General features: G+C 43.3%; 1 protein-coding gene across 2 annotated transcripts in view; it reads left to right on the top strand.

The window, feature by feature from the left end:
• The window catches only part of DPYD (dihydropyrimidine dehydrogenase), a 3,662,673-nt gene that overhangs the window by 2,421,149 nt on the left and 1,217,278 nt on the right, over positions 1 to 24,246 (top strand). For both annotated transcript variants that reach the window (XR_013594885.1, XM_078644210.1), the window contains exon 14: positions 1,320 to 1,484. Coding sequence is in view for 1 of the 2 variants with exons in the window: in XM_078644210.1 (XP_078500336.1) it covers positions 1,320 to 1,484 (165 nt within the window). In the remaining variant the exon portion in view is untranslated. The remainder of the gene's footprint in view (positions 1 to 1,319; positions 1,485 to 24,246) is intronic.

Here is a 24,246-nt window from a genome sequence, read left to right as displayed (position 1 = left end):
TCTCGCCCCCCCTTGACGAAACCCCCCCAAATTTTCAGGGGCTGCTCAGAAACAAAATGTTCCATTTTCCTGAAAATTTCAGCCAATTCTGTCCTCAAACGCCAAAGTTATTCGACATAGAATTTTCAAAAATCCTATAGGAAAAAAATCCTAACTATATATACCTACTGGCTATCGCCAGTAGGTAATATATATATAAATATATATATATATATATATATATATATATATATATATATATATATATTATAATATACTATATATTATATATTTATAGTGCTAAACGTATCCTCTTCATATTGCAAGGAATGGTCTCATCCATGGAAATTGACATACCCACTAATATACCTTTAGATTAGGAAGTCTCCACCTTCCCTTTAGTAAGGACGCGCCTGTGTACGCAGGTTTGAAATTGTCAACTATAGGGATCGAGCTTGGAGAGAAAGCAGCCAATAGAAAACATCTGATAGAGCAAGAAGGATCAAAACCGCCTGCCCTTTGATCCAGAAATATATGTTGTTCAGAGTTCTTTTCAGGCCAAAATGGAGAATAGCATATGAATGTAGTTTTATTGCACCTGATTACTACACATTTACTTCATTACCAACCTCTGTGGCTCGCTCAAATCCCTCCTAGGTAAAATTGGTGAAATTCGTGGTGGTGGAGGTTGAGGGGGAGGGGGGTGGGCACGATATATAGCAATTCTGATTCAAACGCAAAAAAGCGACAACGTGTTTCATTTAGCTCACTGCCTTCTGTGATATCAATCGCCAACTAACGGAAAAAGAACGTCCCACCCACCAGATGCTGTCTGTTCCAGAGTCATAGTATGCACCTAAAAATGGGATGTCGGAAGAAATGACAATACGCTTTGCTTGTTTTACTGCTCCATGACGAACTGTCATTCTTACCTCAGTCCGATCTCACACTTGGACTGTGACGGTTTATATTGCGTGCCCTAACCAACACTCTTCAGAATTGCAGAAAGCATCGTACATCCCTTAAAATGTATGTAATATCTATAAAATAAAGTGCTTCTTTGCATGCGTCTGCTGCTCGGTGGACTGTGTACAATAATACACACTTTATATGTAAATCGAAAACCTCAGAGAGCTATCTAACTGTAATATCTTCATTATAGTAGTCATTTCGCTCGCCCTATTTTGTAAGTTGTTCAAAAAAAATCTTTTTCACTCAAAACGTGTTGGATGTCAGCATGAAGACTTTTAATACTTTTTGGGATGTGGAAGGTGAACATGACTGCGATTTCACATGGCAGTTCTTTTTGTCATTCTGATAATGTATGTCTGCTTTTACAGGATATTGTCACAAACGTCTCTCCAAGAATTATTCGAGGATGCACGTCAGGCCCTACATACGGACCGGGGCAGGGTTCCTTTTTAAACATTGAACTGATTAGCGAAAAGACAACTGCTTACTGGTGCCAAAGTGTCGCCGAGCTGAAGGCTGACTTTCCAAACAATGTAAGTAAATGGCCATTTCTATATTTTTAATTTACAAAACTTCCAAGTTGCTTCATGTATATTGCATTATTTTTTTCGTGCACTGATATACGCTGATGTACATATACACAACCATAATCTCGTGACTGCTAGACCCATGCTGCCTTCAATAAAACTTAATATACTCCAAAAAAGCCAAACTATCTATAATAAACGAAACTGTAAGACGAATCAGATGTTTAAGAAAAAATAGAAGCTGTAAAAACATACAGAAAGGAACATGCAAGAGTATTTTTTTTTTTTTCAGTTTAAGAAATTTTTATTTGGTTTTAAGAGAACACAATACAAAGCCTTACATCAGAACAAATGAAAAATCAGAACAATACAATTCATAAGGCATATGTGTAAGGAGAAGCAAAATAAAGAGAGGGTAAAGGGAAAGAAAAGAGAGGGAGAAGAAAAGAAGGGAGAAGGGGAAGAAGAAAGGAGAGAGAGATAGAAAGGGATCCATGTTAGAAAAATAGTAAAAGGAAAGAAGTAAAAGAAAAATCATTGAGGAAAGGAAGTGGGAGGCGAAGAAGAAAGATATGCAAGAGTATGTACTAAACCATACACCACACAAGTTTAAATATGATTATTGGAGGGCTCTGCCAGGGTGAACTACAGCCAAGAAATATTTTTTCTGACAGAGCTTGGAAAGCAAGACACGAAGGTGCAGACATTTATTTACAAAATATTTAAATAATTGCCCAGCAAATACAATAGACACGGCCAAAATGAATTTAACGAGATAAGGTGCCTATATAATTGTCTTTATCTACAATGTCTCCTCTTAACAAATCTGCAAGTGTGGCTTTCCTCCATCTTTCTTCATATATGTTTTACCTCTCTTTTGTCGTTTGTTTATTGAATGTATGTCGTAATCACACTCTGACTCAGTAGCGCAATGCCCATTATCCTGAAAGGGCTTCGCCCCCCCCCCAACCCTGCCCCCCGTTGTGTCTATCAGCCCAGGCTGAGCTAGCTTCCCGGGCACACACACATAGTCGCACACGAGTACTTCACAGGTCTTAAAAGACCATTTACTTGTTAACGAGGCTCTGTTGTTATTCACCTCTTCTTAGAGCCCCTGCATCTCCACTCTGCCTATTGCTGGAAGAATCAGCCCCCCCCCCCGATATTTTTAGTAGCAAACAGGTGATGGGGGCTCCCGGCTCTCATACTGCGCCAACATTTCACTCATGTGGCGTTGTCAATGTGCTCTGGTAGAGGGACTTCTTCAAAACTACTCTTCGTAGAGGACATATTAAGAAACAGGTTGCACACAAGAAAGTCCAGAATGAAATCTAGAACTGAAACACTCAAGAATTGTTCCCTAAACTGGGGCTCCTGTGTTTCAGAACTACTTACCAGTGGAGTGATTCACCAGAAATTCCCACTGTAGTTCACAGCCATGCACTTGCTGGGCAATCTGATAGGTCCAGGAGCGGCCTTAGGCATGTGCAAGCTGTGCACCTGCACAGGGCCACCAAACCCCAGGGGCCACCACACCAATATATATCCTTAATATAATAATCCTCTGAGGATGGATACATATGTGCGTGGCGGCCCATGGCAGGGGTGTGGCGGTCTTCGGCTCTGTTCCACTTCCAAACACCCTGACCACCCGGACCCCCTCTTTCGGGGCCCCCTACCTACGCTCCCTGCCCAGGGCCGCCATGAGCCTAGAGCCGCCCCTGATAGGACACAGGCTAATTAAAACCCCCTGTTTCTTGTGAGAGATAATTATGACACTACTCATTATTCTGATCTGACTCTTTACCTATGTTATTCACCTTATAAGTGGAGGAAAAGTGTTTTCTCCATTAAACAGAGAAAATCTTTCTTTTGTTCAAAAACTGTCCGTTTACTTCAACAGGGCAGCAGACATTCCGCTTCCTGTAGATACAGAAGAATATACCATGTCCTTTTCATCTCAAAGATATTGCTACACTTCTCCAAAGTAAAACGTAGGAAAGTGCAATGATGCACATATGGGCATCTTAGAACTTTGTGCTGTTTTAGTTCTGGCTTGAGAGCACATCGGCCGGTACACCATAAGCAGAATTGTTTTTCAGAAGTACGGCTGAGGGAGGGGCTTAGACTTCACCCAGATGTTTGGTTCCTTAATTACATAATTTGTTCGAGAAGAAAATTACTGCTTCTACTGGAAAGAGTAATTGTATTGCACTGTTTGCCATGTGGGAAAGCTCATACTCATCATTACAGGACTGTGTTGGTTGTGGTGGCAATCCAGTAAACAAGGTTAGCATTGACCTGTTTATCATAAAAAAATTCAATAAAGGCAATAGGCCTGGCATATTTATTGTGAAAAGCACGTGTTAATGTCAATAGGCATTTAAAGGTGAATAGTTATTACTCTGTATTTGACCTTGCACAGTGTTATTTTGTTGGAATGGAATCTCACAGATTACCATAGCAAGCAATGGTTTTGATATCTCAGGGAAACTGTTGACATAGAAGATTAGCACCATGATGATCCTTGATTGTCTCTTTTAGGAGACTATTTTTCTTTGCAAAACGAAGTATTGTATACATTTGTTTTTTTAAGACTGTATGCATGATGGTTGCCTTTTTGGAAATCCTGTGTTCGATACTATAGGCCGGAGTGCTGACAAAACAAAGTTAAGGCTTTAACCCTGTTTGGTTCGCTGGTACAAATGTATCACATGCTATAGGTCTGATCTGGTTATAATGTAAATATGGCAAAGGCAGTAAGCCTGGCTAATTTATTGTTAAAAGAGTTGTTTAAGGCAATAGGATGTTAACAGTGGATTGTTATCACACTGTGATGCAGATAGTGTGAAAATCCCACAGATTTTAGTAGTAGGCAAGGGTATCGATGGTGGTCCACCCCTTTGACAAGCACTAAGAGAAGGAGATGTTACACTGCAATACTCTTTGTTAAGCCTTTAGCGGGAGGGTGTATATAATTTTGCCAATTGAAGCTTTGTACATATTTATAATTTTATAACGGTATGCTTGATGGTTTCCAGCTTAAGTGTGTTTCATTAAGCCATTGATGATGTTGGTGTCAAGCCAATGATAAAGGTTATACACCTTACCAATTCATTCGGAAAGGCTCTGTCAGATTTCATGGAATTGATCTGTTTATTATGAAAAGTATTGGAAATAAGTTCCACTCACTCGGCACGCCTGGATTTTTTTTCTTTTAGGATCACTTGGTTTTGCACATTTTACTGTGGGTGAGTCTCACGACATGTATCTCAACAAAAGTAATCACATGGCAAATGGACTGTCCGTGTTTAGCGTCAGTGTCCACCTTTAAAGATAAGGTTGCTGTGATTCAACAAGGGTAAGGGGCACTTGTCTGGTTACACATGAAGTCTGGTTACACATGAACATGTGCACTCATATGGGGGCTGCACATGTGAGACTACTGCCATGCACATGTAGATTGGTGGTGAGGGGACTCTGTAGGATTAGATAATGACCTGCGGGAGGCCTTATATTGTTAGTGTACACTAATAGGGAAAGTCAGTGTGATTTACTGTTTTGTCTGTAGTGACATTTTATTATACATATGGGGGAAACTGCCTTAGGGTGCAGTATTACTTCTCTTTGATCTACAAAGCCCTGTGATGGTCTTTATGAGAAAATAAAATCTGCAGGTTCACAAAAGAAACATGTGCAACTTAGGATTCATCCAGAATTGTCATACTTCTCTGGCTTATCTAAGGATCAGAACCCAGGCGGTTTGTCACCCTGCTGTGCCAAGTTAATTACATTTCTCTCCAGCAGCAGGAACAAAGGCCTCCCCACACAAACAGTTCTTCACTCAGCTCCTGAGGAGGACAGGGGTGGAGCGGAAGGATCTGTATCAATCAATCAGACGTCACATTGTACCAGGGATGGGCCTGCTCGAACCCACCGAACAAAGGAGGGAACCCAGACCTCTGGAGCCAACGCAGGAGATGACTCCCTTTTCAAAATTTGGTGAGAAAGGCCCTGGCTGTGATGCCAGCAAAGGACAAAGCTGATGTCCCCAGAGAAGATGTGACTGGTGAATCCTGGATGACACCATCTTGACCTGTCCCCGCTTAGTGTACAGGAGGGTTGGGACATGGGTGGAGAGGTGATATTGGGCCCTAGGATTGGCCAGTGGTGTCTGGCTTCCCCCCGAATAGTAGTGGGCCTGCCCTGCAGCCTGTGTGGGGAGCATGCAGCCATCACCAGTCAGCAGACACCTGCCTGTAGGAGTGGACAAGAAAGTAGACGTTGCTGGCTCCTGTGGCTGCAAACGGAGGTGCTGGCCATGTAGGAGCTGGCGGGGCATCAAGGAGGTGGCAACTTAGCTGCCCTCAACATTTGGGGTCTGGTACTAATTAACCTGCATCATTTTCTCTATTTGTGGTTGCCCCAAGTTGGCAGGGAAACCACCAATGTGATAAATGAAGCATGGGAGGCTTTAGAAGTGCAGCAGCTCCCCCTAAGGAACGTTTAAAGTAATGACCCTATGTCTGTGGGGTCATAGACTCCTTGACTTGTGAGGGATTTTCGTCAATGTTGTCCCAATGCTGGAACTTTGGCTCTACAGCACCTTCTAAGGGTTTGTTCTATGGCTGCATTTATGGTGGCCTGAAGATTCTTTAAGAAGGGACATATTGTGCAGCACCCGCTAGGGGCTAAGTCTATGGTTGCTTGTTTTGTGATAATCTCTAGGGGCTATTTTATGATTGCATTTTAATGGATGGAAAGTTTATAAAAAGCACACAGACCCATGGTTTGCTCATTTTAAAATGTTGCATTGCTATAATTAGGTTGGCTGTCATTATTGATCAAATCAAATATTTTATATTAATCATAATAAGTGCATTTACACATGATTTTTATAATTGATGAATGCATTTAAGTATAGAATGATGTCTTTAACATGTAGATTGTTGATCTTGAACATTTGACTAAGCCAATAAACTTACCATATATGTTTTCATGACCCTATGGAAGGGGGAGCTTACAAGTGATTATGCAATGTCATCAATGGTATTTAGTGCATTGTATTTAGTAGTGTTGATATGTAATACATTTACTTTTCCCTTTCCTGAAGAAAAAGCACTGAGTGGACAATTATTTATTGAGTGCTATCATTGCGTGCCAGCGAAATGTGATTACTAGTCCACACCACCTCCCCTGAGTAGGCCTTGATCTGCTCTGCATTGTTACCCAGAGAGAGTCCCCAGTAAGGGGAAATTGAGGACCTATTACTTGTGCAGGCCACAAAACAAATTCCCTAATTTCCTACAAAAGGCATTAGAATTCTACGGGTGGGGTCTAAAATGGTTTGGGTAGGTAGATCGCACGCCAGTCCCTTATAGAATACGGTACTGGGGGGTGGGCTCCTTGAGGCCTATAATGTATTGGACAGGGGGCTGCGCACTCCCCTTAATTTAAGAACTCAGCCCCAGTTGATGGGGTCCCAGGAGCCCAAAATCAGCTTGGGAAGGTGGGAACCACTGCCACCCAGGCTCCCATATATGTTCTAAACAAAGGCAGAGAGATTTTTTTTGTTGCTGCAATCCCACAGGAGTTATATGGGATTGCAGTAACAATTGGGAATTTTTTTTAAATGTTGGCTCCAGGGGGTCCCTCTGGTCCCCTCCGGGGCATAGGTAGGCAGGGTATCCCTACCCTGCCCCCTCATATATATATATATTTATAAAAAAATAATTCAGGACAGAGGACTAAATTCTGGAGTCCTGTAAATGGCTTCCAGCAGCATTTTTCTCATGTTGCTGGCAGCCAATCAGAAAGCTTAATTTTTTAAAATGTGTTTGAAGGACTCTCACCTAAGGCCCTCAAACCCTACCGTCCAGACATAAAAATATTTCTTAATTGATCAAAAACTACTAAACAGATTTACACCAAATCACAAAAAGCAGAATCTGTGAATCAAGATTTAGCTACTTGCCAAATTTGGTGTAATTCAATTCAACAATATTTGCGGGAATGCTGTGTAAAGAAGACTATGGAAAATGCAGGAGGATTTTGCACTTTGGGACCCCTCTTTTTTCTCGGCCCCCACTTGACAGATCACCCCAAAACTTTCCATGCAGAGAGACAGCGTGGTCGCCGCTCCAAGTCCTTAGCCACCATGATCCTTCAAGTGAGTTCCTGGCAAGAAGCCAACATGTTGAGTCTATCAGTGCTCTCTATGCAAGTTGACAGTAGTCCGACAGACAGGTTGAGATGCACTTTTCCCAACCTTGAGGTGATGGCCTTTCGTTCCTGGATTTCGCAGGTTATTATCAGTAGATTCAGTGACTATTGCTTGCATCTCTCTTCCGCCTCCTTTAAGGCTTAGCGACCCCAAATTACGTTTAGTTTTGAGAACCAAGGAGCTTGAGGTTGGATGTCATGATGATTTCTTGTCCAGAAAGCCCATGCTAAGCAAAGCCCTCTTGTCCTTTGATTCCACATCTACTGAAAAGAAAAAGGAAGACACACTCAGAAACAATATCAATAGTGTTCTGACTCTGTGTTAGAAATGGGGTTTCTGGTTGGCTAGGGTACACACCTAAGCCAGCCGGAACCCACCACTCTAGTCAGGGTAAGGGAGTTACACACACAAGATAACCCCTGCTCACCCCCTTGGTAGTTTGGCAGAGCAGTCAGGCTTATCCCAGAGGCAATTTGTAAAGCGTTTGCTCAACTCACACAGACACACCAGCGACACACTGGACACACCACAAAAAGAGAATCAACACAAGGCTATATAAAAGTATAATTTGTTTTGCAAATGAAACACATTACATCACAATCACATAAATCATTGTACCCCTAAGCACTTGTCATGACTTCATACAGACACATAAATCACTTGGCCAGTCGGGCCATTGTCATAACAATCCCAGCAGTGAACTACAGTAACTACTGGTAGAGTGCACACATCATAGAAGTATCATTACAGAAAATGTAACACCACATATATAAACGCATCAGGGCATAGCATATATGAATGACCAGCATCACATGACCATGAGTTAGAACAACAGTGAGAGTGGTACCTGCACTCCTACAAAACAGTAAACTATAACTATCTTTCCCCTTGTAGTATCCTAAGATACCTGCCTGCCTAAACCATGGAATGTGGAAATTCATGAGGGTTCCTTCCCACTCGGGGATCTCCAATACTACTCCTCTGGAGTGGGAGCCTCTGTCAAGGTTTCCCCTTTATGCCCCAAGAGATGAGAGGCAACTGCCCATGACACTGGGCGCAGCTTCCAGTAACACGGTAGAGGGGCCCAGCCACTACTTCAGGCCAACAGGGCCAGCCATGCCCCCCTCCCCATATGCCAGCAATCTTCAGGCTTCCCCCCAACAGGAGGCAAAAGATCGCAGTGGCCGCTTTCTGGCTGTGCAGTGGTGCATGCCTCCAAGGAGGAGGTGGGGAAGACACTCACCTGTACTGTTGTGTAGCATTTTAGAATCCAACTGTAATTTACCGATTCATGCCCTTATATAGGTATAATTGACATTGCCCTTATATAGACATAGAAATCATACCCATATTTAGACATAACCCATCCAGTCCAAATACAGGCATAGCTACATCCACTAGTTCCAAAAAGCCACAACGATGTCTAGGAAAACGCGGCTTCACCAGTTAGGGACATCCCCTTACTTGAATATTGATTTGTCCTAGAAATCATGGAGTTTTCAATGAACTACCATTCCCTTGGGGTTCTTTGATGATGTTATTATGTCCGACTTTACGTCAAACTAGGCACCTTCTTCAAGGTATAAATATGCCTACACTTGCCCTAGCAAACAAACGGTGGTTTGGAGCAGCTCGACTATCTACTTGCCCGATGCAGCTCGCTACAGCAAGTGCCGAAGGAAGCCGACCCTCCAGCTGACGTACTGACAAAGAAGCTGTCCTTTCTCTCGCTGAGAATCCAGCTCCAGTGTTTCCAAGCTCCCCTCACAGGGTGTTGGGACATTGAGTCCGAGACAGAGATACCAAACCTCCTTCATTCTAAAACCAAGGTACGGAGCTGATTAGACCCTAAGAGAAATCTTGGTTAGATTCTTGGCCAAGACAAACTAAACCTATGCTACACCTCACTTACTTCTTCCCTCGTACTAGACTTAGGTTAGGTACATTGGGGAAGGCGTATTTTAGAAGCACCAGTTGAGTACTTTAGCCTTTGTTATTTATGTATGTATTTATCTATGGTCTAGGAACCAAACATTGCTTTTACAGTATTATTTTATAATACTCTTCTTACTGTATGCATTATACTTTGCAACCAGTATTACGATTGTAGCAGTTCACTTTACTTGCTTGAGATAGAAGACTGTTCAATAAACCCTTTAATTGAAAACGCCTGTCTCTCTATTTCTCTGCACCTCTGATGAAACGAAGCATGCACGATTGACTGAGTAAAATATCTATCTATTGTTTCCACGACTCTGAAGATCAGTTTTATTCTTGGGGAAATAAAGTTGTCATGTTTATGCGATTGTTAGAAACAAATTCCTTCTTGTTTATTTAAGAAAGTTTATAGTGACCTCTGAGCTAGCTGGCACTCACAATTAAGTCTAATATATTCAATAGAGACCTAGTAGACATAAGTCCTACATCAAATCTATAGGATATGTTATTCCAATGCGCAGAGCCTATTGGGAATATCTGAACTACACTACAGTACCTGGCTGGGTACAAAGTTCTCCAGTAGTGGCGTTTTCCTGGGTGCCGACCTCCTGGCTGACGTGGCACATGGCCGACATCGTTTTCCACGAGGGGCAGTTGCTCGGAGCCCATGAGTCTCATGTGGCAGCACCACGCCCACTTCGGCTGAACCTGGAGTGAAGTGTCCACCAGTCCCGCTTTTGGTTAGGGACTCCCTTAGGTGGCCGCCTATGATGCAGCGTCCTCACTGGCTTCTGGGGGCGTGGTCGGGAAATGCTGAGAACTCCGGTCAGCCAAGCCAGTTGCCCAGCAATGCTGGCGACTCCCTCACGCTGATCTTGCCAACGAGCAGCCACACTGAAATGAGTAATCTTCCTCAGGCTCTCCAAACATAGGGGTGGGGGCTCAACCCAGAATGTCCCACAGAGCAAACGCTCCCTTGGGTCTCAAGAAGCGAAGCACAGGGAGGTTTTCCCTTAAAGTGGAAGCACCAGAAAGCGCTCACCTCGTGCAGTGAAAATACATCAAGCGCTCTTCACAAGCTGCAAGAGGGGGACATGCCACTCAATTCCTGGAGAAAACTAGGGTAGAGAACAGAGCACAAGCAGTCCAGCACACAGGGTCACTCAGCAGAATGGCCGTCCTTTCAGCCACCCAGCAGCCAGCAGGCTTTTTTTTCTGAAGTTTTATATAGCGCAGACTTGACCCAAAGGTTTCAGAGTGCTTTACTTAAGCAGCAGTTGCGTTAGGGACAGACACATTAATTTTTGTTAAACACGGAGCGATTAAGTGATTTGCCCAGAATCACAGGATGTTGAGCGTCCCTGCTGAGACTTGAACCAAGTCGAAGTTTGCCGCTCTAGCCATAAGGCAACATCCTCTCCCCAAGCTACCAGTCCCACGCAATGTCTTCTCTCCTTTTCATGGGGTCACAGCCCCTGTATTTATGGTGCCAAAGTCTTTGTTTTTTTGCCCTGGCCTCAGGCACACCACAGGGGATGGAGACCGCATTGTAGAAGGCAGGCACAGCCCTATTCAGGTGTAGGTGGAACTCCTCCTGCTACTCTAAATTCAGTCGAGGTCTATTCAGCACATTCTCTCTCTCCTGTCATTCAAAACCAGATGGACAATACACATCCAGGCAGTGCACAAAGACACATAGCACACAGAAATACCCACTTCTAGGTGGCATTTCTAAAATAGTAATAATAGATCTGCATTCAACAATAAGCAGGATGTATCACTACTATTCCAAACATAGCAAGCATGGTCACGGTACCCCTCTCCAATCGGAAATTACCTATGAAACACATCTTCCAAATAGGCTGTTTGTCACTACCACGTCATGCCACAGAGCTAAGGCACCTATCCTACCTTTTACCTACAAAGCACCCTGCCTATAGGGCTAGCTAGGGCCTACATTAGGGATGAGTTATATTTAGTAAAAGGGGAGTGGCAGACATGGCGACCACTTTATATGCTGTGCCACGGCGGCAGTAAACTGCACGCGCAGGCCCTTCTGCGGCAGAGGCCTGAGACAGGTTTGAAAGGCTACTATGGTGGGTGACACAAGCAGTTCTGCAAGCCCACTAGTAGCATTTCATTTGCAGGCCCTGGGTATGTTGCATACCACTGTATGAGGGACTTACAGGTAAATTAAATATACCAAACAGGTGTAGACAATCTTACCAAGTTTACAATAGAGAGCACATGCACTTTAGCACGGATCAGCAGTGGTAAAGTGCCCAGAGTCATAGAACCACCAACTACGAATCAGAAAAAATACAGGAAGAAGACAAAAAGCTCTGGGATGACCCTGCGAAAATGGCTAAGTCCAACACATCCTGCTTTCCTATTTTACGACAGTTAAATAAGAGATCAAGTTTCAATAGTTCTCAAGTTTGGTTTTGTTAGTCAGGGGAAGAAGCAGGCACATGGGATACTGATGTGTAAACTTATATATTCAGAGGTTAGAGTTGCAGTGGAAATGGTTACTCACATCTGTAATTATAGTTCAAATCTCCTAAAGATTTTCGGATACTGTGAGGGTTTCCAACATTGACTGCAAAGCGATAGGGTTCCTTTCTTTCTTTTCTCCTCCATCAAGATAGGTGTCCTGTGGGATTTAATGTGCAATGCATCACTTGTAACAGGTGACTATTACATTCTTCAGGTTGACATCAAGAAGGGAAACCTTTGTATTTAGGTTGTTAACATGTTTTTCGCTATTCCGGCCACCATTTGACTCCTGCACCGCTCCCCCCATACCTCTATTGGTACCTCTTACAATTGCTCATACCCCTTCCTTATCACACTTTGAGCCTTTAGATGCAGTTGACAAAATGTTCATAACAATAAAGCATATTTTAAGTTATGATCTCTATACATCAAGGAATGGTAGGACATATGTGTTATACATGAGAGAGCTCTTGAATAGACATTCCTAAGAAACAATTGTGGCAATGTTTTTGTGTGGTTTGTATTATTTATTGATTCAACAGATATGCATTAAGATATCTCTGTTATGTTGGAAAGCACAAATTGGAGAATATCCACCATTTCAGTGAATGGTTAGTCAGGAGAGAGAAACAGCCACAGATGGCAAATAGTTCAGATAAGACACTTTGTCATCCATTCTCCTCAGTTTAGCACTTATTTCTACAGGCTGGTACTGAAGATCCTGACCAATCTACCATACCTCACATATGGTTACCATTGCTCAATCTAGAAGTTTACAATTCACTTACTTCAAATCATAATCTGACTTTGAACTCCTGAACTCATCTCTGAGCTTTGTGAAAGTCGTATTCATGCAGAAACACTTTTCAGCTGTTGCAGTTTTCCACAACAGTACCAATGTGCTCCCATTAATTGATGTATGTTCCTGAATGACTTCCTTGGCCAAACAATCATTGTAGGCAATTGGTTTGGTGAAGGTTGTGAGTCCTTTACATATACTAAATCCATAATATTCTGTTTACTGGGAATCAAGTAACCCATTGTAGTTCTCGACTCCATCATGGTAGAGAAGCAGAGATGTCCAAGGGCTAATGAATGGAGGTGGTGTATGCTGGTTCCTCCAGCTTACTGGCACGCCACAACAACACTCAGTAAATCATTGTCTAAGTACTAAAAAGACGGGCTTGCTGACATTATCAGTGTGCCACCACATTAATAATAAAAGGCAAAAATAGATTTCATCATATTATTGCAACACTATTGATTTGAAAAGGGATGGTACCAACCTTCAATAACATTTATTAAGGCATGTAACCTTACAGTGTCACTCTCAGTGTTGTCAATAATGAATGATACATTTAATAATATATGTACAAGAGTCTTATTTCAACTTTGACTATGCTGGTACTGGATCTTTAGCACCAATCAGAAGAGATCACCACATTCCAGAGCCTCTGTACAAAGCACAAGCACAGGAAATGCTTAAAAGTACATGAAACATCTCTGAGGAGCATAAAAGTAACTCCCTGAGAGACTTAGGGCAACTTTGAGGGGGCATGTTCTGGGTGGCTGCTGCACCTAAGGCAGACCGCCCAGCACACAGACATAGGGTCATTACTTTAAACGTTCCTTAGGGGGAGCTGCTGCACTTCTAAAGCCTCCCATGCTTCATTTATCACATTGGTGGTTTCCCTGCCAACTTGGGGCAACCACAAATAGAGAAAATGATGCAGGTTAATTAGTACCAGACCCCAAATGTTGAGGGCAGCTAAGTTGCCACCTCCTTGATGCCCCGCCAGCTCCTACATGGCCAGCACCTCCGTTTGCAGCCACAGGAGCCAGCAACGTCTACTTTCTTGTCCACTCCTACAGGCAGGTGTCTGCTGACTGGTGATGGCTGCATGCTCCCCACACAGGCTGCGGGGCAGGCCCACTACTATTCGGGGGGAAGCCAGACACCACTGGCCAATCCTAGGGCCCATATCACCTCTCCACCCATGTCCCAACCCTCCTGTACACTAAGCGGGGACAGGTCAAGATGGTGTCATCCAGGATTCACCAGTCACATCTTCTCTGGGGACATCAGCTTTGTCCTTTGCTGGCATCACAGCCAGGGCCTTTCTCACCAAATTTTGAAAAGGGAGTCATCTCCTGCGTTGGCTCCAGAGAAACATCTCTGAGGAGCATAAAAGTAACTCCCTGAGAGACTTAGGGCAACTTTGAGGGGGCATGTTCTGGGTGGCTGCTGCAGCTAAGTCAGACCGCCCAGCACAACTCCAAGACTGTCGGTTAGTGCCCCTGCCCCAGTCCTTCCTGTGTCACCACAAGAACCCATATGCATATTTTGCAGCATCCCTGAGGATTTGGGGGAACACCTTTAGCCCAGTCATGAATAAGAACTGTAGTGCTTTTGTTCCACTTTTCTTTCAATATTTCAGCCTTGTGCTGTGTTTCTTTTTAATCTGGGTGTCTGTCCCTTCTCGAGCACCAGGTGGGTCATTGTTGAGGGCCATAGAAAAGCTTCAAATCCCCCTGCCAGCTCCCCGTGCACTCTATACATACACATGTTTGTTGCCGTGCAGAAGCTGGCACCTGGTCATACTTTCCCACCTGTGAGCGTCTGGTGCGGGCAGGAGCCGGCAATCCTGTTGTTCATGCTGCATTGGGAACTGTGATGCTGGAAATGCCCACTGCCCTAGACAAGGGAATGGCAAGAGCTTGAGGAGGGCCGAGCCTGGCAGGACACATTTTTCTCTCCCTAGGTAATGGGGTCATGCGGGGAAATTTTCTTTCACTTCAGGGTTTCGGGAGATGGTTTCTTTCAGGGCTGTAAGTGGCTCCGGTGAGAGGGCGCCACATACAAAACCTCTCCATTTAGATGAAGTACAGAAGTTTTCTCTGACCCCTGTGGGCTTAGCTCTAGCTGGTGGTACCTTTAGCAAATCCAGTGGAGCGCTATGTACTTGACTTCCCACTTAGTACTCCCGGGGGACCAAACTAACCTGGCTCGTTTCTTCTGGTCCATTGAGCAGATTGTCATAAACAAGGCATCTGTTTGCTCCTGGTGGCGAGCTAAAGCCACCGTGAGCATTCTATTCAGGCCTTCTGACCTCCACATTTAACTTTCATTCCTGGGGCTAGATTTCCTGCCCTTGCAGCTGGGCCTGTTCTCCTTTTGGGCTCCTTGCACCAGCTAGTTTCTGGGGACCTTTTCAACAGTCCTTCTGTAGCAGTCCAGCAGAGTATCCTCCTTTTGGCACTCCATGGGCCCATGAGTTTGGAGTCCTGCAAAGCACCAGTGTGTCAGCAGGGGAGCCAGTGGCCACCCTCCTGACGGGAGTCAACCAGCTGCAGGACCAGACACCAAATGGTTGAGAGGAACCATCTATTGTCTCCTCAAACAGGTCTATCTCTCAACTGTCTCTGAGAGGGTACAAGGGGCCACTGCCACTGGCCGGGATCAATTAGTAGTCCCTGGATGTCATTTGGAGTAAAAGCCCTTCAGTCCGTCCTTGCAGTGGAATTGAGGGGATCTCCTTTCTGCTGGGCTTTCTTTCCTGCATCATCAATACCAGGGCCAGTGTGTTCTCAAATGTCTTTCATTTGTGCAGGGGTTTTGGGGTGGGTGATGGGAAGTTCTGGAAGGTAGGCACCTCTTCCCAATTGTAGAGTCCAACATCATTACTCCACCTACGTCCAACCCTCCCAGCGCATTATTCTGGGCCATTTAAATATGGTGGATTGAATTGGTCTATGGAAAGACTTTCTATAAGAGTTTGAACTCCACACTAATGTACACAGCTGCCTGATCCCTTCACAACAAACCACTAAAGGAGAACCCCTCCTGGTTTTGGCCTTTCTCCTTTTTTCCATGGGTTTGAGCTTGCCTGTGCCAGGTACAATATGAACAGTTAACACATGCAGATTTTCTCTCAACCCCTTCCTTTCCCAAGAACTGGGCCAAGCACCATCCAATATGTCTGCTGTATGTAGAGGCTTTTGAAATTTCTGCTGGCCAGTAGAGTAGTTAACTTGGCCCAGTAGAGTGGAAAAAGTCTGGCATCTGATGACTCTTCATATGTGATAATGAGTACAAATATCACAAAAGTGGTAACAGTTATGTACTCTGGGCACATGTTTGCCCTATGATTTATACCTGGCTGGTATCTTTATGCCTACTTGTGAGACAATTGTGCAATGGCCCAGATTTTGCCCTTAGGGTATAATGCCGTGAGCACACAGCTTTTTCTGTAATCACTTCAGATGTATGCCCACTCTCATTAACAAGGCGTACAACTGGCCAGTACCAATCACTAAAGTTTTTCTTGTCTGTGACAAGCTATTTATGTTCAGATGCTGGACTGAGTTTGACGGTAGTGCCACACTCTCTACCCACATCTGAGTGCTGAATGTGCCAATTTACCTGCCCAGATCCCCCTTCTCAAGCTTTGCAGCCTTAACTTAAAAGGTGGACACTGGTGGTTAGCACTCTCAGCCCATGTCCACAGAATTTACAGTGAGTGTCAGTTGGTGAGACACAGTTAGAGTAAAAGTCTAAAACCGGAAAGTCAATAACAGGAGGATTCATTTGGTGGAACACATTTCCTACATTCATAGACCACCCTTTTAGTAGCTGTAGTACTGGGAGTAGAATGTGTTTGTTTGTTTGTTCAAATCATTCTATCCTAGGGATTCCTGTGTTACTAGGCAGTGATGTCATGCAGTAGAATAATGCCTTGTTTAAAGTAGATTGTTGTTGAAGGAGTACTGTTGGAGTGGGCTGAGACGGCACCTGTCTACCATGTAGCCTCTTCAATAAAGTACTACAACTTACCTTTGTTCCTGCCTACATACTACAAAATAGAAGGTGTACCCTAAACCTGTGAAGATCTTCAAGCCTCCCATCTTCATCTCGTTGTTTGATGATGTTGCGCTATGAATGTACATCCCAGTTCCAGGTTTGGTAGTGTTTCTAAACTCTGGGGGATGACTTGCGGTGTGCGAGCGGTCTCCGCTTGAACTTTGGTGGGTCTGTTCTATTGGTGTATCCAGCAGCCCTAGGGTTTCATGCCGCCCTGGGGAGAGACACTGTAAATCAAGTGGATCTCGGTGATTTTCACACCTGTATTTCTCCCAGAGCCGTGTACTTGGAGAAGTGCTATTCTATCTAATCAACCCATATTTTGCTGTGTGGATCGCGGTGATTCGCACACCTTTTGTCATAACTCTTTGTCCTTAATACTGTTTTGCTAAAATGATGTCAGCAGCAGTTATTAAGTTTTATTTGGGAGTTCTACCTCCTTTTGCACTTTCTCTTTCAATTAAAGACACCTGGTGTACCCTGGCTGCTTTTCCATTGACTATTTGCCTTATTTTACAGTGTTAGCTCTGGCAATGTATAGTTTCACATTATGTGCACCATTCAAGTTGTCACACCTCCTCCTTCTTTCTTGGATAATCCTGGTGAACCATCAGTTAGGTGGGTGATGTGGTTTGGCGCTTTTGAAACTTATCTTAGGGGATTATGGGTCTTTTAGATTTGGTGCTGAATGAAAAAAAAAATATTGCTGCTTCTTTCTTTGGGGTTTGAAGGAAGGTTTATATTTAAATATTTACCTGATTTGACACATGAGGGTGGTGAAACTGTGGATGAATAGCAAGATACTGTTCTTAAGCTCAAAATAAGGTTTGACAAAATGCCTAGCCACATGGTTTTAAAGCACAAGTGTTTCAAGATAAAACAAGTTGAAGGAGAGGATGTGGATGCGGATGCTTATATATCTGTTGCGGAGACTAGCATCTGTTTGCCAATTCAAGGGTTTTACTGACCAATTCATTAGAGATCAATTTGTGTTCCAGTGCAGAGAAAAGAAGATTAGACAAAGGGTTCTAGCCATGGGTAATCCCTCATTAGAAGAAACCATGAAAGTGGCTAAGGGCATTGAAATCTCTTAAGTCTCATTGAAGAAGTTGGATGATACACCAATTGAAGCCATCAGTGTTGTTGGGAGTAGGAAGTCTAGAATGAGAAATGTTTGTAATAGCAATGTCACTAATGTTATGGGTAAAAGTGATAGCGATAGTCCCACCTCTAACAAAATGTGTTTGCGTATTGGGAATGCCCCACAACCCAAAGGGGCAGGTGTCCTGCTGCCAATGTTGTGTGTAACTGTTACAAAAAAATGGGACATTTTGCCAAAGTATGTTTAAAAGAGAAAATGCATTAAAGAAAACTGTGGCATGTGTGTGTCATGCCTGTGCCTGTGCTCACCGTCGATCCGATGCCCAGTTGACCGACATGCCCGATTACCTTTCATAATCATGTCTTGTTTACGTTTTTCCCCACCTCATCCGTCGCTCTTCAACTCGGGGTTGGCAATGGTTGGCAAATTGTGGATGGTAGGCGGTGAATGCATGCGCAAGGAGTAGCGCATGCGCAATAGCCTGTTTGTGTTATTTAATCCTGCCCAAGACGCACAGGAAACGCTTCGCGTTTAGCCAGCTTGTTGGATCTCGTTCCGGATCACGGTGACGGGCGTCCGAGGAGTTAGTGTTTGGAGCCCGTGTTTCTTAGAATCCTGCGTTTCCTGCTTTTCCATCGTGTGAGTACAAGAAGCGGTTTTGCTTCTTGTGTGCTAGCTTTTGTTCCGGTTTCTTGTTTTCTTATTCTTATAACAAAGTAAGCGAGTCTCTCCCCGCTTGCATGGTATGCTTACCGCCTTATTCCTTCTTTACCGTTGTGGGGTTTCCACAATATTTATGTGTACCTTGTGAATAGAACATGGCATACTCACCTACTGCCCTCTGGTGTTACTCTTTACGGTGTAAAGCTGGTTACAGGACAGCCTAGGTGAGCACTTTGCAGAAGCTGCAATTTATGTCCCATAAAGTCTTGTTATTACTTAAAGTGTTTTCCTGTCCACAGAAAATAGGCGTTCTAGAGTTTTTACTCCACCCTCAAACACTGTTATTTCCTGTCATTCCAGTCACTTACTACCTGCATCTCCTCCGCATTCTGAAAGTACATAAGTTATCACAGACCATTCATTGGGGAATAGTGTGGGGAGGGATTGTTTTCACTAACCTTTGTTTGTCTTACTGCGGTACCAGTCCAGAGAAGATTGGACTGACTCTATCTTTGGTGAAGATTGAGGAGAGCTCTTTTCATCCCCCTCTATCCTTGTTTTGTTACCCTGTTTTCTCCCTGGTCACCTCTTGGGTGTTAGTGTTGTATCCTGACTCCCGAGGGTGATAGGGGTGAAGCAGGGAGCTTAGCATCGAGATTCCAGGACACTCCTGAGACAATAAGGTGCGGGCATGACAGTGTGGTGGAGCTTGATGATGAGTCTGACTCAGAAATCATTTCTGTAGTCATAGATTTGCAAATGATTTCATCTTCTACAGAAAATGAACCTGTTATTGGTGACCCATTGTGTTGTGTCGACCCCATTGTAGAAGTGAGTGTTAGAGGGAAAGTACTAAGACTATTGGTTTATTCTGGCGCCAGAATTATGTTTATCACACAGAAGTTATTTGAGGAAGCATGGTGTGATAGAGAGTTGATTCCACCTGACTGCTCTCCAGTTTCTTATGAGGGGAGTAAGATTAAGCTTCTTGGTTACATCGAAGATATACTCATGTTCTAAGGGAGAAAGATCAGTGATAAGGTTTATGTTGCAGTTAAGGGTCTGAACATATTGGGTTGGTTCCATTAGGGACTGTTGAAAGGCTTTGGTGGTTTATTGTGATAATGAGGGGCGAAAGTAGAAAAGCATTTTTCCCTCTGTTTTTGGTGAAGGATTTTGGGAAATTCTTGGTTTACAGCACAAGATTAAAGTGAAGGGAGGTGCCGTCCCCATAAAACACAAGCTAAGAGTTCCTTGACGTGTGAGGGAAGATCTGGACAAGACACTCAGGTCTGTGTGTGATAAAGGTATTATCGATCCTACTCAGTCTTCTCTGCAGTCGTCTCCACTTGTAGTGACGCTTAAGAGGTGTGGACAATTATGTGTGTATATACATTTGAGGTCACTCACCAAAGAAATCTGGATTGACTCACACCCTCTACCTAAAATTAGTGACCTGTTTGCTTGTGTCAAGGGAGCTAGATTTGTTTCTAAACTTGATTTGGCCAGTGCCTGCCATCAAATTGAGCAACACCCTGATTTGCATCCATTGACAGCATTTGTTTCTCCTTTAGGAACTTTCCATATGTATGCCTTTTGGCTTGGCATCTGCTGCATCTGTGTTTCAGAGGGTGATGCAGAATTTGTTGCGTGCAGTGGAAGGGGATGTTAGTCTTTCAAGACGATCTTTAAATCCATGCTAAGGATGTTAAAGCCAATGATGCTACTTTGCACAGGGTGTTGGACATTTTTAGAAAACATGGAGTAGTTCTCAAGACCGAGAAATGTAAGTTCCTGTTTGAGGAAGTAGAATACCTGGGTCATCTTATTTCACAAGACCCAGGCCGTGGCTAATTGAAGCCATTGCTGCTGCAGAAACGTCCTGTGACAAGACAGGTGTCAAATCATTGTTGGTTTCCTTTTAGTGCTACTCGGGCCTTATTCCAGAATTTGTCACTATTGTGCGGCCCATCAGCAATCTACTCAAAAAGGGGTGAGGTTTGAGTGGTCTAGTGAGTGTGTCTCTGCTTTTGAGCAAGTAAAGTCATGCTTAAGTAAGAGTAGAGCTCCTAAACCTTTTGATCCTGAGCTACCCCGTGAATTACTGTGGATGCTAGCCAGGTTGGTTTGGGTGCCATTTTAACACAGGTTCCAGAGACAAAGAAGGCACTGTGACTTCTACTTCAAGAGTACTTTGAGATGCAGAACTGCAGCACTCCATCATTGGAAAGGAGCTACTAGCTTCCCTGTGGGTGGTAGAGACATTTCGTCCATATGTGTGGGGTAGACGGTTCTGTCTACGGACAGATCACAAGTCTTTAGTTAACATTCTTGGTGGTAGTTCCAGCAAATGTTGTACCTCTAGGATTGTGAGGATGGTCTCTAGGTTGATGCGGTATCATTTTGATGTGCCACACATTACTGGTGGAAGGAATGGTAGGGCTGATTTCCTTTCCTGTTTTCCTCTGCGATGTGATGAAAGTGAATGTTTGGACTTTAATGAACTGTGTGAGGAAGACGCTGAAGAATGTTTTGTGGCTGCGTTGGTGATACGGGTATTTAGTGTTGGTTCGGAGGAACACTGGGTGAATACTTTGAGGGATGACGCGTTGTTACAGCAGGTTTGTGATTTGGTCAAAAAGGGTTTGCCCAAGGAAAGAGCGTGATCCCCTCTCTTATAAACTTATTGTAAAGTGGAAACTGAGATTTTCTTAGAAGATGGAATATTGATGCATTCTTACAAACTAATCCCTCCCCATTCTGTCGCTTTTGTGAGGCATTTTGGTGGCCTGACATGGATACTGAGATCAATGAGATAGTTGAGAATTGTGTGGTGTGTACGTTTGCAGATAAAAGCTTCCCAGTTTCCCATTGAATGTACCTATGGTTCATGGGTCAAATTAGAAATTGATGTGATGAGACTCGTAGATTCCCTGCAGTGTCGTTCTAGGTATATTTTAGTTTTTGTGGATTATGCATCCAAGTGGCCAGAAATCAAGATGGTCAAGGACTCAAATATTTTGAGTGTGGTGTTGTTTTTGAAAGAAGTGTGTATGAGGGAGGGGTTCCCAGAGGTTCCCATCTCTGATCGAGGACCTCCATTGGTGAGTAGAGAGCTGCAGACTTTTCTTGATGCTTGTGGTATAAAGCATGTGAGGAGTTCCCTGAACCACTTGCAAACAAATGGCCTAGTGGAGAGGATGAACAGAGTTCTGAGTGAATGTGTCAGGGGGGTAAGTCAGGGGACCATGACATTCGTAAATCTTTGGACAGCATGCTGTGTTTCTACAGAACTACGCCACACTCTAATGCCAATATCTCTCCTTTTGAATTATTGAGGGGTAGGAGAGCGAACATTAGTTTCAGGCCAGGGTGGATGAGTAAGTGGCTCAGATCAGATGCTGATGTTTTGAGTTTTATGGAGATTGTGAAGGAGAACATGTTAAGGACTCAAGTTAAGCAGAATTGCTTGTATGATCAAAGACGGAGTGTTGAAACTGTTCCCTTGGTGGTGAGTGATATGGTTCGGATTAAGTCATCTGTTCATGTAAAGAAAGGTCAAAACAAATTTGATGCACCAACCACAGTGATAAAGGTGGGAGATAATGGCGTTCAGGTGGAAGGGGGGCATTGGTGGAATCTTAGTAAAATTGTCAAGGTGAAGGCCAGGATGGAGTTTGAGTGTGGTAGTTCCATGGTTGTTTCAGTACATAGTTACATCAAGGATGGCGAGGGAAGTGGACTAATACATGGAGATGTTAGCATGAGATGCTCCAGGACCAGGGCCACTTCCAGTAGGTTTTGTGAGTAAAGTTGTGTTGGGCATGGTTTTGATTTTAGGTGAATATTATTTTTATGTATTTTTTAATTGTTTGAGTTTGAGGAGAAAGGAGGATATAGTACTGGGAGTAGAATGTTTTTGTTTGTTTGTTCAAACCCTTCATTCCCAGGGATTTCTGTGTTACTAGGCAGTGATGTCATGCAGTAGAATGTGCCTTGTTTAAAGTAGATTGTTGTTAAAGGAGAACTGTTGGAGGGGCTGAGAATGCTCCTTTCTACTATATAGCCTCTTCCATAAAGTGCTTCAACTTACCTTTGTTCCTGCATACTGACTACAGTGGAAGGGATTTTTAATTGATGAATCATTCGTCATTTAAAATATTTTGAGCATTCTCTGAATACATTTTCAATATAATTTGAGCCATATACTTTTTAGATGTGCAACCCCATTTCAACCGGTATAACACTAATATGTAAGTTATTACCTTTTTGTCATATTGTGGGCGGAGCTGCTCTAGAGAATGTTTCATGGCCTCCAAACAGAACCATTGAATTTACATATTTAGCCCATCTTTTTGACGAGGCTTTCCACTTGATTACAAATGTCTTTTAAATTGCAGGAGAAGAGATGATATGAGTGTCTGCAGGGCCACGCTTAACCACCTGAACAAGACTTGGTACTTCAGGCAATCCAAGTGTTTGTGACATTTCGGACTTCAGCCAAGAAAAATGTAAATAGCCTGTGACCATTTGTCGATGGCTTAGCTCCCAGCAAGTATTAAGAGCTTTTCTTGGTGATGGGCACATTAGAAGAGATCTACGTGGTCCCTATTTTTATATATGCAAAACAGAATATTGGATATAAATATACCCACCGTGTTCATCATTTTCTTAATATGGATGTTAGATACTGATATAGTGAGCTTGGGGTTGGGATTTGCTGTTCTTTCTGCAATTAAGTGATTCTTTGTATGGTGCCTGGAAACGAAGGTTGGATGTGACATTTGCTGCTTTATTCATGTCAATAAATGTTTCCTTATCCGGTAGTAGGTGAAAATATTACACTAGGTATTGAATCATTCTATGGATTAAGTGTTTTTCTTGTGAACTTAGGCTGTTTGAATTCCATTCTCATACTGTTGTACACCTCTTTAGTGCAATGTGGTAGGAAGAAGGAGGATGTTGTGGTAGTGATTCATTTAACTATCAGTAATCTGCATTGCCACTTTCTTTAAACTACATTTCCACAATTCATTGAGCCCAGCTGACCACCACCATCCAGAGGTCAACTTTTGGCCCTATGTAAGATTTGGTATGCTTAGGAGGATGCTGAATACACAACCCATCCCTCTATGTAGCACCCAAATGGGGTGAGCACCGTTAGATATAGCATTATATGTTTTATATGTATTGCTCTCTAGGAATTGAGGCAAAACAATGAAGTTAGATAATACAACAAGAAGTAATCGGAATGTGGCTTACTGGTGAGATATTTAGGCTTTCAACACGTTCTGCCCCTCCAGCCCAAGAATATTGCTTACTGATTCCTGGTGAATTACTCCTTTCAAATCCAAAATCATAGGCCCAAGTAAATTCCCCTAGGGAATAGTGTGCTATGGACATATAAGTGTTTGATTAAGATGGTATTTCTAGACAAGAAACCTAGCAGAAGGACAAGTACTGCACATAGCAATAAGGGCAAAGA

The sequence above is a fragment of the Lissotriton helveticus genome, chromosome 1_1 (genome assembly GCF_964261635.1).
Source record: "Lissotriton helveticus chromosome 1_1, aLisHel1.1, whole genome shotgun sequence".
Lineage (NCBI taxonomy): Eukaryota > Metazoa > Chordata > Amphibia > Caudata > Salamandridae > Lissotriton > Lissotriton helveticus.
Note: the sequence above shows the minus strand (reverse complement) of the source record. Positions and strands in the feature narration are given on the sequence as shown.